Source organism: Geotrypetes seraphini, chromosome 5, assembly GCF_902459505.1.
Source record: "Geotrypetes seraphini chromosome 5, aGeoSer1.1, whole genome shotgun sequence".
Taxonomy (NCBI): Eukaryota; Metazoa; Chordata; class Amphibia; order Gymnophiona; family Dermophiidae; genus Geotrypetes; species Geotrypetes seraphini.
Window position 1 is genome coordinate 222,093,714 of NC_047088.1, and position 15,006 is coordinate 222,108,719.

Consider the following 15,006-nt stretch of genomic DNA (forward strand, 5'->3'; position numbering starts at 1 on the left):
GTTTTCTAGTGCATCACCATAATTATTTATATAAACCACTTTGAATTTCATGGAGGTATTGGCAGTATATAAATAATGTTTTGTGTTGTATTCTGGACAGTATGACATAAATGAAGTCCCAGAATCTAGGGTGGGACCTCTGCCTCCACTCGCATCACTGAGGACCCAAAGACGGTGTCCTTTGCTACCATGTCTACTCTTTAAAACTTATGCAGACCTGACCAGGGCGCTGCCCTACATATCTCCCTGGGTGAAATTGCCTGAGCTTCTGCCCACGAAGAAGCCATGCTTCTTGTGGAATATGCTTTTCAAGAAGGCTAGCAATTGCTTGCCACAGCCAATATATGCTGACGAGATGACCATCCGTATCCATCTTGAAATGGTAACCTTAGACACCAGTCTACTGCATCTAGCCTGACTGGTGAGAATAGATGTCTGACAGTCGTAACTCATTGGTGACCTCTAAATAACAAAGGACTCTCCTCACCTCACTTTTTCAGAATCCTGTCCTTTTTCTTTGACCCTATAGTCTAAAATGCTGGCAGACTAGATGGCTAAACTATAAACTCCTCTAAGTTTGCCGAAAGGTGCTTAAAAAGATACAAAAAAGGAGGCAAAAAATGTCAATAAGGACTCTATGAGTGTGTCTATCAGCTAATCACTCCTAACAAACCAAACCACACAGACTTCCGGTGCAGGTGATCAAGGCCACCAGCGTGCTCGACTTTAAGAATAAATGGGACATCCACGTGGGATCCCTACGAGGGTCGAGTTAAGGAACTAGGTTATTAGCATTCAGACTTAATGGGGTGGGTCAATAGAGTGGGCAGACTTGATGGGCTGTGGCCCTTTTCTGCCGTCATCTTTCTATGTTTCTAGGTACCAAATATCAATTGAAGAATAGGGGCGCTCTCAGTGTGAGGTTGTTAGCGACGGGAGAACAAACTCCAGCGCTTCCACTTACAAAGACGGAGGTGTATTACCCCGCCTGCACACCATCATCAGGCGTCCCTAGTGTGCAAAATCAACTGTGCAGAAATACTAACAATAAATAAATCACAACAGTGAACAAGTGAGAGAGTGAATCAAACTGAAAACTCACTCATAGAGTCCTCCCCAGCCTAATCCCCAAGATACAAAATGAAACCACAGCCAACTTAGCTTTTAAAGCGAGCCAAATGAAGTCAATGAGCATTGCGGGAAACCAAGATAGTCATAGGATCAACCGGTTTCGGGTGAAACCCTTCATCAGGATCTTAAGGCTGGAGCAGAACCGGCTGGGAGGGAAGCAGGAGAGCCCGCAGAAGCAACTGACTGGGCTTAAAAGCAGATCCAAAATGACATCAGCCACTTTCAACCAATCAAAAAACAACTGAAAAGAAAACAAGGAGGAGTCACTCTCTCACTTGTTCACTGGTGTGATTTATTTATTGTTAGTATTTCTGCACAGTTGATTTTGCACACTAGGGACGCCCGATGATGGTGTGCAGGCGGGGTAATACACCTCCGTCTTTGTAAGTGGAAGCGCTGGAGTTTGTTCTCCCGTCGCTAACAACCTCACACTGAGAGCGCCCCTATTCTTCAATTGATATTTGGTACCTGTGTGGTTTGGTTTGTTAGGAGTGATTAGCTGATAGACACACTCATAGAGTCCTTATTGACATTTTTTGCCTCCTTTTTTGTATCTTTTTAGGCAGACTAGATGGGCCATTTGGCCTTTAACTGCCATCATGTTTCTATGTTTCTTGATTGACATGAAATGCTGAAACGACTTTCGGCAAAAAGGACGGAACCATGCACGAGGAAACTCCCACCTCCATGATCTTGGGAGGAAGGGCTCCCTGCTTGACAGAGCCTGAAGCTCAGAGACTCGTCTTGCTGAAGTAATGACCATAAGGAAAACAATCTCAACAGTAAGATCCAATAAGGATACTTCTTGAATAAGCTCATACGGAGCCTGACTGAGGCCGTATAAAATCACATTAAAGGTTCCATGACGGAAATGGTTGTTTTACTGGTGGTTTGAGCCTTACTGCCCCCTTTAGGAATCTGGCTATGTCTGGATGAGAAGCCAGGGGAGCTTTGTGTCCAAGGGCTCTGAAGCACGAGAGGCCCACCACCTGGACGCCAAGTGATGCTACTGCAAGGCCTTTGGTCAAGACCTACTTGGAGGAAAGCTTGCACCACCACGATTGAAGCATTAAACGGCTCCACCTTCTCTTTCTTTCACCAGTGTTGAAACATCTCCCATGCCTTAGCATAAGTGAAGACCGTCACAGGATTCTTGGCTCTAAAAAGAGTAACAATGACTACCTCAGAGTATCCATTGCACGTTAACATCGCACACTCAAGAGTCATGCCATAAGAACAAAGCAATCCAGATCTTTTATGACCAATGGGTCCTGAGATAGAAGATCAAGCTGTACATTCAAGTTTGAGACACTGGTCACTCTGAAGATGCACGAGGTCCGTGTACCATGGCCTGTGTGTTGCCAATCCAGAGCTATGAGGATCACTTTCTCTAGGTGATTTGCTAAAGTATTCACTAAACATAGGCCATGGAGGAAACACGTAAAAGAGCTTGTTCTTTGGCCAAGGCTGGAATGGGGCATCCAAATCTTAGCTTCTGGGCTTGGATCATCGACTGAAGAACTGATCTGCCTTCTTGTTCCTCACCATAGCCATCAGATCAAAAGTTGGCTGACCCCTTCGAACGCTGGACAGAAAAGCTGCTGCAGCTAATGTCTGTTCTCCCAGATCCAAGGGCTGCCTGCTGAGGTAATCAGCCTGGACATTCTCCACTCCTGCAACATGCGTAGTAGAGATCACTTGTAGGTGTAGCTCTACCCACCTGAACAATAAACAGGCTTTCAGGCTCACTCTTGGTGCCTTCCTTGGCAACTGGTATATGCCACCATTGTAGCATTGTCCGAGAAGACCCAAACCATCTGTCCTTCCAGACTTTTCTCCAGCTTTTGTAACACCAATCAAATGGCCCAAAGCTCCAATCTGTTGATGGACCATTTTCTCTGGGAGGCCAGCCACGACTCCTAAGGCATCCCCATCTAAGGATCCCTTTTCAGCTATCTGGCTAAGTTTGTAGGAGGAGGACTGGCAGCTGTTCGGGATTATGGTATTGAAAAAATTTTGTCAAAGTATAGTCAGAACAATATTTAGGTACTGAACATATTTTTGATAGTTATACCATCCTTTATTATATCACTCCCTTCATTTTTTTTCTCTCACTTTGTTTTTCTGTGAACTTTAGCTAGCTGCAACAGCCAGCCTGAAACAGGCTCTGGAGGGGGGGAAAAGAAGGGGGTAGGAAGGCAAAGGTTCAGTTTGGGCTAGCAGAGGCTTCACAGGGGCAAAACGAACCCCCAACTCAACCAGGTAGCAGCCCACAGACCAAGTCTGAGGAAAAAAAAAATAACACAGACTTCAAGGACTCAACTGGCAAGTCACCAGCAGTGGTCTGGGTCCATGGAACTTAGGTTGAAAAATTACAACAGAACAGCTACACCAGTCTAACATGCATCATATGCTGGAGGTACAGAAAAACTGAGCAGCTCCAGGCTGTACTGATGTCACTGGAAATTGTTTTTCTCTATTTCCACCTGTTGGGCAGGGGATATAACCCACTGGTGTGGACTTGTCTAGCTGGAAAATAAGGAAAAAGCAATAAATACCATATCACACATGAGCATACAGATACTTACAGGATCAGAATAAGGGCCACTGGATGACTCCACTACTTCATAACCTTCAAAACCAGGCAACAAAAGAGGAACCTTTTGTTTGATTTGACTTAATATAGGTCTGCAAGGAAAATAAATCTGTTTAGATTAGAAAAAAAAAAAAATGAAAACAGCAACACATTACCCTAAGATGAAATTTGAACTGAAGTCTTACTAGATCAGTTTGGATAAGTGGGTTATGTCCCCCACTGCTAGTATATTTTTCCTTTTTCCATCTGCTAAAGAATTTGTCTCCCCAATAAGACCAGCAGCTGAGAGCCCCCTGACAAGTACTGATTTGCAAGCCCTTAAGCAAAAACCTTTTGGTTTCTTGGCAAAAGTGGAATCTACACATTATCACCACCAACCCCCACCCAGAAACAACCAAACTGTCTAGGTCCAACCTCTACACTCTAAATGACAAGGCAACTATGTAACAGCATAAAAGCTCATAGCAGGCCCCAACCCCCAAGCTGGCCTGCTCCCACCTACAGAATACTGGGATGTACCAGGAAACACTTTTCTTATCCATACATTTAACTTTTTGTTTTCCTTTATATTCATAAGATTTCTGTAAAGCACAACACACCATCCTTAACTGCCACTAGCCAAGAAGGGCTCTGGACTAGTCAGGGTAATTTCCTCTCCTGAAGTCTTATTAAAGTTTGAATTTCACTTGCTATCCTCAACAGGCCACTCCAGACAAGTGGAAATATTGACTGCCTACAATATTGATAAGAAATAGAGCATAATCCTAAGCATACCTGGACTAAAGTCTGCAAATAACTGGTAATGGAACATTATACTCAGCCCAGGATGATGCTTGGGCCCCAGAAAAGTGGGACCATAATCTCCCTGCAATATATGCCATAGCAATGGCCACCCCAAGAACTCTTGAGCTCTATAGGACAGACACTGGGTCTCCTACTACTTGAGGGGTTTAGACACTGCCTCCCCTTTCTTTGGGTTCCTGGAAGAGAGTGCATAGTTGAAGGTTATAAATTCCTTCTAGAATATCTCAGCAGTACTTAACCATATGGCAAAGTAATCACCTGGTATATATGAATTGTGTAATTAACTTCAGCCAAAAGGGCAAAACTAGATAGAAAATTACGGCTTCCAAAAAATACCACAAAGTAAAATCTAGGAGGATAAAGCTTATAGCTTTGAAACCCTTCTTGCCCTATAAAAAACAAAATTTATACACAGGCATGGATGTAATCAGGGGAAATAGACTCAAACTATATTGCTTTGAACAAACCTGGATAAAAGCAAGCTGATCAATATTGTGTATCCATATTTTCAAAAGGCATTTGACAAAATTCCTCATGAATAACTCCTTAGGAAATTAGAAAGACATGGGATAGGAGGTAATGTCCTATTTTGGATTAAGAACTAGAGTAGGGTTAAATGGTCAGTATTCTCAATGTAGAAGAGTAACTAGTAGAGGTCACCATGGGTCTGGGCTGGATCTGCTCTTTTTACCATCTTTATAAATTATCTAGAGATGGGAATAGTTAGTGAGGTAATGAAATTTGCTGATAACACAAAGTAGGCTGAACCAAACATTCATATTAGATTCAGCCCCAAATGCATTATTTGTATTTAGCCCCAAATGCATTATTTGTATTCACCCCCCCCCCCCTTTTTTTAACTAAACTGCAATAGCGGTTATTAGCACAGGGAGCTGTGCAGAATGCTCTGCGTTGCTCCCGACGCTCATAGGGGAGATATGAAACCAAGAGGACTGAAACAGGTAGACATAACTGCTCATTTATACTTTCCAAAAATATTAGGACTGGGGGCATGCAATGAAGTTAATAAGTAGTAGATTTAAAAAAGAGAGAAAAATATTTCTTCACTCAATGTGTAATTAAACTCTGGACTTCATTGCTAGAGAATATAATAAAATCAGTTAGCTTAACAGGGTTTTAAAAATGTTTGGAAACTTTCCTAAAAGAACAGTCCATAAGCCATTAAGATCGACTTGAGAAAACCCATTTCCAGGATAAGCCGCATAAAATCTGTTTAACTTTTTGGGAACTTGCCAAGCAGTTGTGACCTAAATTGGCCACTGGTAGAAACAGAATATTGGGCTTGATGGATAATTCAGTCTGTCTAATGCTCTTATGTAAAATAGCCACCAAGAAAAAAAAAGCCTTCAGTGTAAAGTTTTTTATGATTGTATTAGAGTGGCTCAAATGGAGCAAATGCCAGTGCTTTCATTACCATTTTAAGGTTTTATGGATGGAATTACTTGGTCTAAAACAGAGGGCTGATATGATTGACTCCTTGGAGAAAACAGGCAGGCAGGAAGGCAGGTTGTTTTAACTTCATTCAAATGAACTTTTCCCCAGAAACAGAGAAGGGCTGCAACCTGCATTTTAAGAAAATTAAGCACCAGACCCATCCCAACTTTCCTGAAGGTAGGCCAAGATATCCACTACTATGGCTGCACCAGGCCATCTGTGCCCTGGCCTCCCACTTCTGGAATTATGCTGCTATCCCTGGCTGTGATGTCACTTCCTTCCTACTGCCATGGACTCTTATCAGCATGAGCCTAATCATCATTTCTAACAACCTGCTGGCACTGCCAAGCAGTCAGAGACTGTGCAACTGAGATGTCCTCAATCTGTCTATGTAACCTACCAAGGCTCACAATATTAGCCAGACCTTGCCATTTTTGACATCAAAAGATCACTCCCAGATATCTGAGAAAGTATGATGGGATTAACAGAATCGGTCATTTTCAGCCCATGGTCTCAAGGGTCCAATCCCTCAGGCTGTAGATGACTCTCCTAAAAGGACTTGACCCTTATCCACCAATCATCTAAATAAGGACAAACACACATTGTTCCTATGCAAGAAGGCTGCTGGAAAAAGGTTCTTGCATCCATCACGAGTCTAAACAGAAAAGCTTGAAAACTGGTGTCATCAACCCATCAACGTGAATCACAGAAACCACTGGGGCTTTTCCTTAGTGGAGATGTACAGCTAGGCCTCGGTGACATAGAGCAGGGGTGTCAAATATCGGTTCTTGAGGGCCACAATCCAGTCGGGTTTTCAGGATTTCCCCAATGAATATGCATGATATCTATTAGCATATAATGAAAGCAGTGCATGCAAATAGATCTCATGCATATTCATTGAGGAAATCATGAAAACCCAACTGGATTGCGGCCCTCGAGGACTGACAATTGACACCCCTGACGTAGAGGAACATGAGAAACTTTCTGTACCTTACCACAGTGAAGACAGAATGTCTCTATCCCAAATGGAGAACCTTGAAACAAAAAAAAACACAAAAGCAATTGCCCTTTTTCAGGTTTTGGATGTGACCATCCACTGAACCTTCTTTACAGGTCACTTTTTTGCTCCTCTTAACTGACTGCCTGTTATAGGTCCAATCTGCTTCCCAGACCAAAGCTACTGGCAGCTATGTCCAAAACTAGCTGAACTACTTAATGGTCTAGCTTAACATTCCTTGAGCTGTTAGGCCCTTAGCCAGCCCTCCCCCCTCCCACACACATTCTCCACCCCATCAGCATGCTCTCACCCAAAGAATCTTGGGACCAACCAGAAATCAATCCAGCAAGAATTCTTTATAGGAAATCAGCTCTTTCCATTGCCTATAACCCCACCACCTCAATCCATGTTTAAACAGGGAAAACAGGTGGACATCCACTATACCAAATCCATTTACCTGCAGAAATCTGCTGGAAACAGATACTGACCAGGGGACTCTAAGATACCAGTTTTATAAGGGAGAAGAGTTCATTTTCAAGGTTTTCTCTGTCTCCATCTACTGGTGGGAAGACATAATCCACTTGTTTTATAAGAACTTATACAAAATAAATCCACCCCCATTACTACTTTAAAACATGGAGGGCAATGTATTTGATATACTACCTTTCTGTGGTACAGGTACAACCTAAGTAGTTTATATATTATATGCAGGTATTTTCTCCGTCTCTAATGGCTCACAAACTAAGTTTTATTTTGGACCTGGGGCAATGTAGGGTCAAATTGCTTGCCCATAGTCACAAGGAGCTACAGTGGGAATTGAACCCAGTTCCCTAAGTTCTCAGCCCACTGTACTAACTATTAGGATGAATTACTTCTGATTAAGATATGGCGAAGAACACCAACCCTATTAGTCAGAAAACAGGCAGTCTGAAGTAATAAGTTTCATGTATGGAGGAGAAAGAAGGATAAATGCTGTCGAGGGCGCATCTTGATGGCATGACTAGAGTATCTCAAAATGACATGTCCTTTTCTGCTCCATCAGCAGGAATTATGTTAGACACGTTAGTCAAGGTCTGCTTCTCCTTTTTGTGATTTTGAAATGATACACTTAGTCTATCACTCTGTGCTATACCAGTGATTTGTTGCCATGTAAAAAAACAGCAGGACAGAGAAAGCAAAGGAAAATAGATACACTTTAAAATGTGATTAAACAATATCATACCTAAGATCTTCATGATATCTCAGCAGTGTAGCTTTAGCAAATGTTGCATTCCAGAACTGGATGGTTTGATTCCGGATCTGCTTATTCTTATGAGGAAATGTAACACAAAGGAAGGAAGACAGATCATCTAGAAGCTCACTGTCATAAGTCCCTGTATAGCGAGACTGTAAACAATGAAAAATATCTCCCAGTAGTTTTTCCAACTGAAAAATAAGATGTGCAAGTTTATCAGTATTTCTAATCCAGGGCATGGATAAAAACTGCAGTGCTAACAAGTAGAAAATGTTTATTAACCAGATTACAAATTACATATTTTTACCAAGTTTGTGTAGTTGCTTACTCACTCTCTCTGTATAAAGCAGACAGGGCCAGTGTTAAGACATGCTGGGGTCCCCAATTCCTTCTCCTCCCCTGATTTGCCATTACTACCACACAAGGAGAAATCAGGTTCTTACCTGCTAATTTACTTTCTTGTCAGCCTGTAGACCGGTACAGTTCAATCTTCACAGATGGGTTATATCTCACCGTGACCAGCAGGTGGAGACTGAGACCAAAACTTGTATATTAGATGAGGCTCCCCCTAACCATCCAGTCTGCCGAATAGCCAAGCAAAACCTAGCAAAACTAACTGAGAACAGTAAAAACACTCCAAACAGGAGTGTAAAAACAACAAACATATGGAAACAACTGTTGGAACATGTATAGAACTAAAATCCTGCAGTGAAAATGTCTCCACAGATCACCAGCTAAGCCAGCTGAGCCATAGCTGCTGTTCTTATATCTCCCCAGCCCTAGAAAAATACTAGAACCTGCAGAAAAATCAAAATCTGCATGCGAGCAAAACCTGCAATCACTGCATAAAAGCAAAAAGGGTGGGGAACTGTACCAGTCTACAGGCTAACAGAAAGAAAATTAGCAGGTAAGAACAAAACGGAAAAACAGCAAATTCAAGGGAAATGAGCTCTTTAGACCAGCACATCCTCAGGTGTTTTTTTTTTTTCCCAGGACAGACTCCACTGGCTCTCTAAGCCGGAGGCCTGACCAGTATTGGTGGCCAGACTGCCAGCTGAGGCATCTATACAAAAACATAGGGAGGTGGAGGAAGATGAGGGGGGAGGGACCCAGCACGCAACCCCGTTGGGTTTAACACACCTGAAGCCAGACAGATACCCAAACAGGACCCGCCCAAGCTCCGTCTGGCACTAAAGGGGACCCAGGATTCCTAAAAAATTTCCAACAGCTCTAACAGGGGGAGTCAAATTAGTCTTACCACTCTTCTGGAGACTAAGAAAGACTGGAAGATTAGGGGGGAGCCTCAACTAATATACAAGTTTTGATCTCTGTTTCCACCTGCTGATCATGGTGAGATATAACCCATCTGTGAAGACTGAACTGTACTGGTCTACAGGCGTTGCAGAAACCAATTTTAAATGACTGCAGATCTTCACCAAATACAGAACAAGGGATCAAAAAATTAGAAATATGAACACCAAAAATGAACTAGGAACTTCAAGAAAAACTCAAACATTGCTGCAACACTAAAGAAATAAAAACAGAAATACATTTCATTTTGTACTGAATACAGTTGCAGAATCACAAAGAGGGTGATAGCCCCCTGCCCCCCCCAAAAAAAAATCTCCCTTGGTGTGGCTGATGGTTTCCCAAGTCTTACCAATTGATGACCATCTCCCCAGGTTTAGTGACTAAAACTCTCTAAGATCTGCAGCCAATAGCAGCTATTGCTCTGAGCATCAGAAACCCCGAAAAAGGGACGAAAAATAAACCAAATAAAATAATATATTATGGAGAGCAGAACACACTTCTGCAGGCACGCATGCAGAAGGGAAAAACTGTAGAGGGAGCTAAGGAGCCCAAGTGAAGTAAAGCAGAGGCACAGACAAAAATCTGGAATGGATTCCTTCTGACACTACCCATCTGTCTAGAATGTCTCACCTATTGCACTTGAATAAAAAATTACTATAAAAACATTTCCATGCACCCCCCACCCCCAATTAAGACATTAAAAGAGAACAAAACAAATAGAACAGCAACAGATAAGAGTACGGTCATGGGGTTTTAATTCTAAAACAGTTAGCTTAGCAGGGTTTAAGAAAGGTTTGGATAATTTCTTAAAAGAAAAGTCCATAAGCTATTAAGATGGACTTGGGAAAATTTACTGCTTATTCCTAGGATACTGACTTGACAACCTTCAGTCTGTCCCAGTATAGAGTCCGTTATGTTCTTATAACACCTAGCCTTCCTTCATAGGAACATGACTAGGTTACCTACCTCCCCTCCCCAAAAGCTCATATATTTTTCTTTACTTACCACCTGCCTCCTGAAACCTGTTTAAAACTTGGCTATGAGCTTTGTGGGATATAGAATTTAAATATGGTTCCCAAATAAACAGAAATCTTTTCTGCTTTTTAGGGTATTGACAAGCCCCGAAAGATTCCCATATCATTAGTGCATGAAGCTTATTCCTCTAGAAAAAGGTCAGAAAATGATCATCTGCCAATGATTAAGCATACATTTCTTATCAATGATGTAAGCTATACCCCCAAACAGATTTTTTTCCCTTTTTCCTGGGCCCACCTTGAAGCAGATTTGTTACAGATTATTTCTTAAAATGATAATATGAGTGGATGGCAGAATACAACTTGTATATAATATGACAGTACAACCCAAACAGCTTTATTTCTGCTGCAATGCCAGAGACCATGAGTGAGAGAGTTCGCATTGGATTGGCATTTCAGACATTAAGGCAGTGTTTTTCAACCACTGTTCCGCGGCACACTAGTGTGCCGCGAGATGTTGCCTGGTGTGCCGCAGGGCCACCGGGCCCGGAGCTGACAGGGGGCCCGAGGCAGGGGCGCCAGTAGCTCGCCAAGGCAAAGTGAGTCGATCACCCAGGACTCACTTTGTCTTGGCGATCTAATCTATCGAGCCGACAAGTCTTCTTCTCCCCGACGTCAATTCTGCAGTCGGAGAGGAAGTTCGGGCCAGCCAATCGCTGCCTGGCTGGGCGGAACTTCCTCTCTGATTGCAGAATTGACGTCAGGGAGAGCATGCGTCGGCGTCGGCTTTGGGGCCTGTTATCCATTGGTGGGTCCTGTTCCCCGATGGCAGCGGCAGTGGCTTGGGGAACGGCAGGGAGAAAGAAAGAAAGGGGGCAGGCAGGGAAACAGAAGGAAAGAAGAGAAACAGAAAAAAAGAAAGAAAGGTCAGGGAGAGAGGAAGAAAAAGTTGGGGGAGGGAATGAGGTGTGGAGGAGAGAAAGCATACAGGCTGATAGAAGGGAAGAAAGATTGGATGCATAGTCAGAAGAAGAAAGTGCAACCAGAAATCACCAGACAAGGTAGGAAAAATGATTTTATTTTAAATTTAGCAAAGTGGAGGCAGTATTACCACAGTTTTCAAAGGAATTTGCCCAAATAACTTAATAGTTAACTGGGTAAATTCCCAGAGATGAAAACTTCCCTTCACTTACTATGCACAGTTCTGAATTTATATCTGCTGTCTATATTTTACAATATGGTCACCTTTTACTAAACCGCAATAGTGGTTTTTAGCGCAGGGAGCCTATGAGCGTCAAGAGCAGCGCTGGACATTCAGCGCAGCTCCCTGCGTTAAAAACTGCTATTGTGGTTTAATAAAAAGGATGGAGGGTATATTTGTCTATTTTTGTATGCTATAAAAACCAAATACAGAGAGAGACTGAGAGCTGTTGACGAAGAGCTACGTGTGTGTCTTTCTTCGATTCCAGCCAGAATATCAGCTTTGTGTTCAGCCAAACAGGCCCAGGTTTCGCATTGAATAAAGTATTTTATAATTTTTATTTCGTAATAAAGTAATTATAAAATACTTTCTTTGTGTTTATTTGATTCCTATTCAAGAGAATTACTTTATATATAGTCAATATAGGCAGAGAGTTAAATTTTTTAACATTTTCTAATGGTGGTGTGCCTCGTGATTTTTTTCATGAAACAAGTGTGCCTTTGCCCAAAAAAGGTTGAAAAACACTGCATTAAGGGATGTCAGCACAGCCCACATAAAATGCCTGCTTCTAAGAGAAATAAGCCCTCTGCACCACACAGAACTAGCACTCCTGCAGCTCCACACTGTTTTACTACCCCAGGTATTATGCTTAAAATGTATTGGTTAAGATAGGGGCTGGGTGGGTCTACAAAGCCTATAACACAGTGGGTCCAAGCCTATAACACAGACATACAGTGTTCCCCCGGTCGTTCGCGGACAGTGGTTCGCGGTCCCAGTCATTCGTGGTATTTTCCGACCGCGAACCACCAACAAGGAGATGGCAGCAGGAGAGAGCAGCCTGAGTGCCGCGAGTGCAGGAAATCACTCGCGGTATGCTCCGACTGCCTCTTCCTGCACTAAGCCGGGCCTTATCCAATCAGGAGCTGCTTTGACAAGCAGCTCCTGATTGGATAAAGCCCGACTTAGTGCAGGAAGAGGTGGTCAGAGCATACCACGAGTGATTTCCTGCACTTGCGGCACTCCGGCTGCTCTCCTGCTGCCCTCTCCCACTGCTCTCTTCAGTCTCCCCCATGAAAAACTGTATTCGTGGTTTTTCATGATTTGCGGGGGGAAAGGAGGGGGGTTCCTGGAACGGAACCCCCGCAAATATCGGGGAAGTAATGTATATAGTTTATGTGGTTGATATTTACCGTATTTGCTGGCGTATAAGACGACTGGGCGTATAAGACGACCCCCTAACTTTTACAGTTAAAATATAGAGTTTGTTATATACTCGCCATATAAGACTACCCCTTCTTCCGCACACCTTCTGCACTACAAATAAAACTTAAAAGAACATCAGAATTTATTTCAACAATTTTAATTAATTCACTAAAGCTGAATAGAACAATAAACCCATGGGAGCTGCCATGCTATTTGTTTTCTAAACTGTTAACCAAACTGAAACTGTCAATGATAGAAGGAAGATAACACATAGAGGGAGAGAGCAAGTGCCGGGCAAGTCCCTAGCAAGTTTGCTGGTATGACAGTTTCCCTTTAAAAGCCTTCAAAAGCCTCCTGTTCGCCCCCGCAACTTCCTTAAGGGCTAGACTCCACACACGGCCGCATGTGCGAGAGACGTAGTAAAGAGAAAAGGGGTGGGGCCAGAGCGCCGCTGCTTCCCGCTGCGCAGGATGAAGGAGATGGCACCCTTGTCACACTGATATCCTGCCATGGCCCCGCTGATGTCCCGACAGGTTTACAAGTACCGTAAGCACCGTAAGGAGGTAAGGAAGGAGATGTTAGGGCATGTAAAGTAAGGGCATGTAAACAGTACCCGGCGTATAAGACGACCCCCGACTTTGGGGAGGATTTTAAGGTACTGAAAAGTCGTCTTATACGCCGGCAAATACGGTACTCAATTGCTCATGAGCCCAAGAAACAGAGATCTGATAAAGTGCCACCCTGGCTGCTAAATCTTAAGAGAAAATAAGTGGGATAGAACATGTCAACATTGGGACAAACAAACTTTAATTTCTATAAATTCAAAATACATATAAGAGCACATGTATAAAAAGTCCTATGGACGTAATGTCCTTATATTGAAAGGATCCAGTCAATAATAATAATAATAATAACAGTTTATATACCGCAAAACCGTGAAGTTCTATGCGGTTTACAATGATTAAAAGGTGCTACAAATTGACATGGTCCGTGTTTCATCCCCCAGGTGGAGGCTGCCTCAGAGGTGTATCTGTTGGTCCACTAGGTGTCACTCCAGTGCTGGGAATACAAACTTTAAAAATTCTCTAAAAATACTAAGAGCACGTAAAAGGCTCATAGAAAATACGAAATCAACTTCTGTGTACCCTGTTGATTTTGGATTTTCTATGAGCCTTTTACATGCTCTTAATATTTTTAAAGAATTCTTAAAGTTTGTATTTCCAGCACTGGAATGACACCTAGTGGACCAACAGACTGAGGCAGCCTCCACCTGGGGGACGAAACACGGACCGTAAAGGGTCATTGGCTGGATCCTTTCAATATAAGGACATTATGTCCATAGGACTTTTTATACATGTGCTCTTATTTATGTGCTCTTGTATTTATTTTGAATTTAGTTTGTTTGTTCCAAGGTTGACGTGTTCTATCCCACTCCCCACTTGTTCTCTCTGTTGGATTTTATGTGGGGGTTTTGTTCCTTTTACTTTGTTCTGTATTTGTGCTAAATCTTAAAGACAAGCTCTCTTAAAAACTTACTTTAATTAGCATAGTCCACTATGGAAGCAGTGTGAAAGTGAAGAAATTGGCAGAAGTCTCAAAATAATTTAAGACATGCACAGCAACATCTAATTACATATTTAATTCAAATTCTTCTACTGTACTTACTTTGCTGCCAAGACTGCTGTATACTTTATCCTCAACAGACCTGAGAACAAAAACAATGAGTAATCTACAAAATTTTCATTGAAAATATTGTTATAATTCCTTCCAACCTACTGATCTCACTGGATGTTCAGTGCAAACATCCATATAATAACTTGTACAAAAAGTGGGAAATGGAAAGGAGAGCCCATATATACAAGATTCTTCTACCAATAAGAAAGCCTAGTGGCAATGATTGAAAAATTAGGTTACTACCTGAATAATTTACTTTCTGTTAATAAACACAGAAGTCTATTCATTAGGTAATCAATCCTTGCTCGTGAGCTGTTGCAGAAGGATGTCTATCACATCTTTCAACTGATCCTCCTTCACCAGTGGAGTATAGTGCCCTCTTCAGTTTGTACCAAAGCAATCTATCTCCACTGTCACAGAAGAAAA

General features: G+C 42.3%; 1 protein-coding gene across 4 annotated transcripts in view; it reads right to left on the reverse strand.

Annotated features, from left to right (window-relative positions):
• The window catches only part of RIF1 (replication timing regulatory factor 1), a 170,687-nt gene that overhangs the window by 68,836 nt on the left and 86,845 nt on the right, over positions 1-15,006 (reverse strand). For all 4 annotated transcript variants that reach the window (XM_033944743.1, XM_033944742.1, XM_033944740.1 and 1 more), the window contains exons 22-24: positions 14,572-14,611; positions 8,206-8,408; positions 3,720-3,819 (exon numbers count right to left, since the gene is read on the reverse strand). In XM_033944743.1, the coding sequence (XP_033800634.1) occupies positions 3,720-3,819; positions 8,206-8,408; positions 14,572-14,611 (343 nt within the window). The remainder of the gene's footprint in view (positions 1-3,719; positions 3,820-8,205; positions 8,409-14,571; positions 14,612-15,006) is intronic.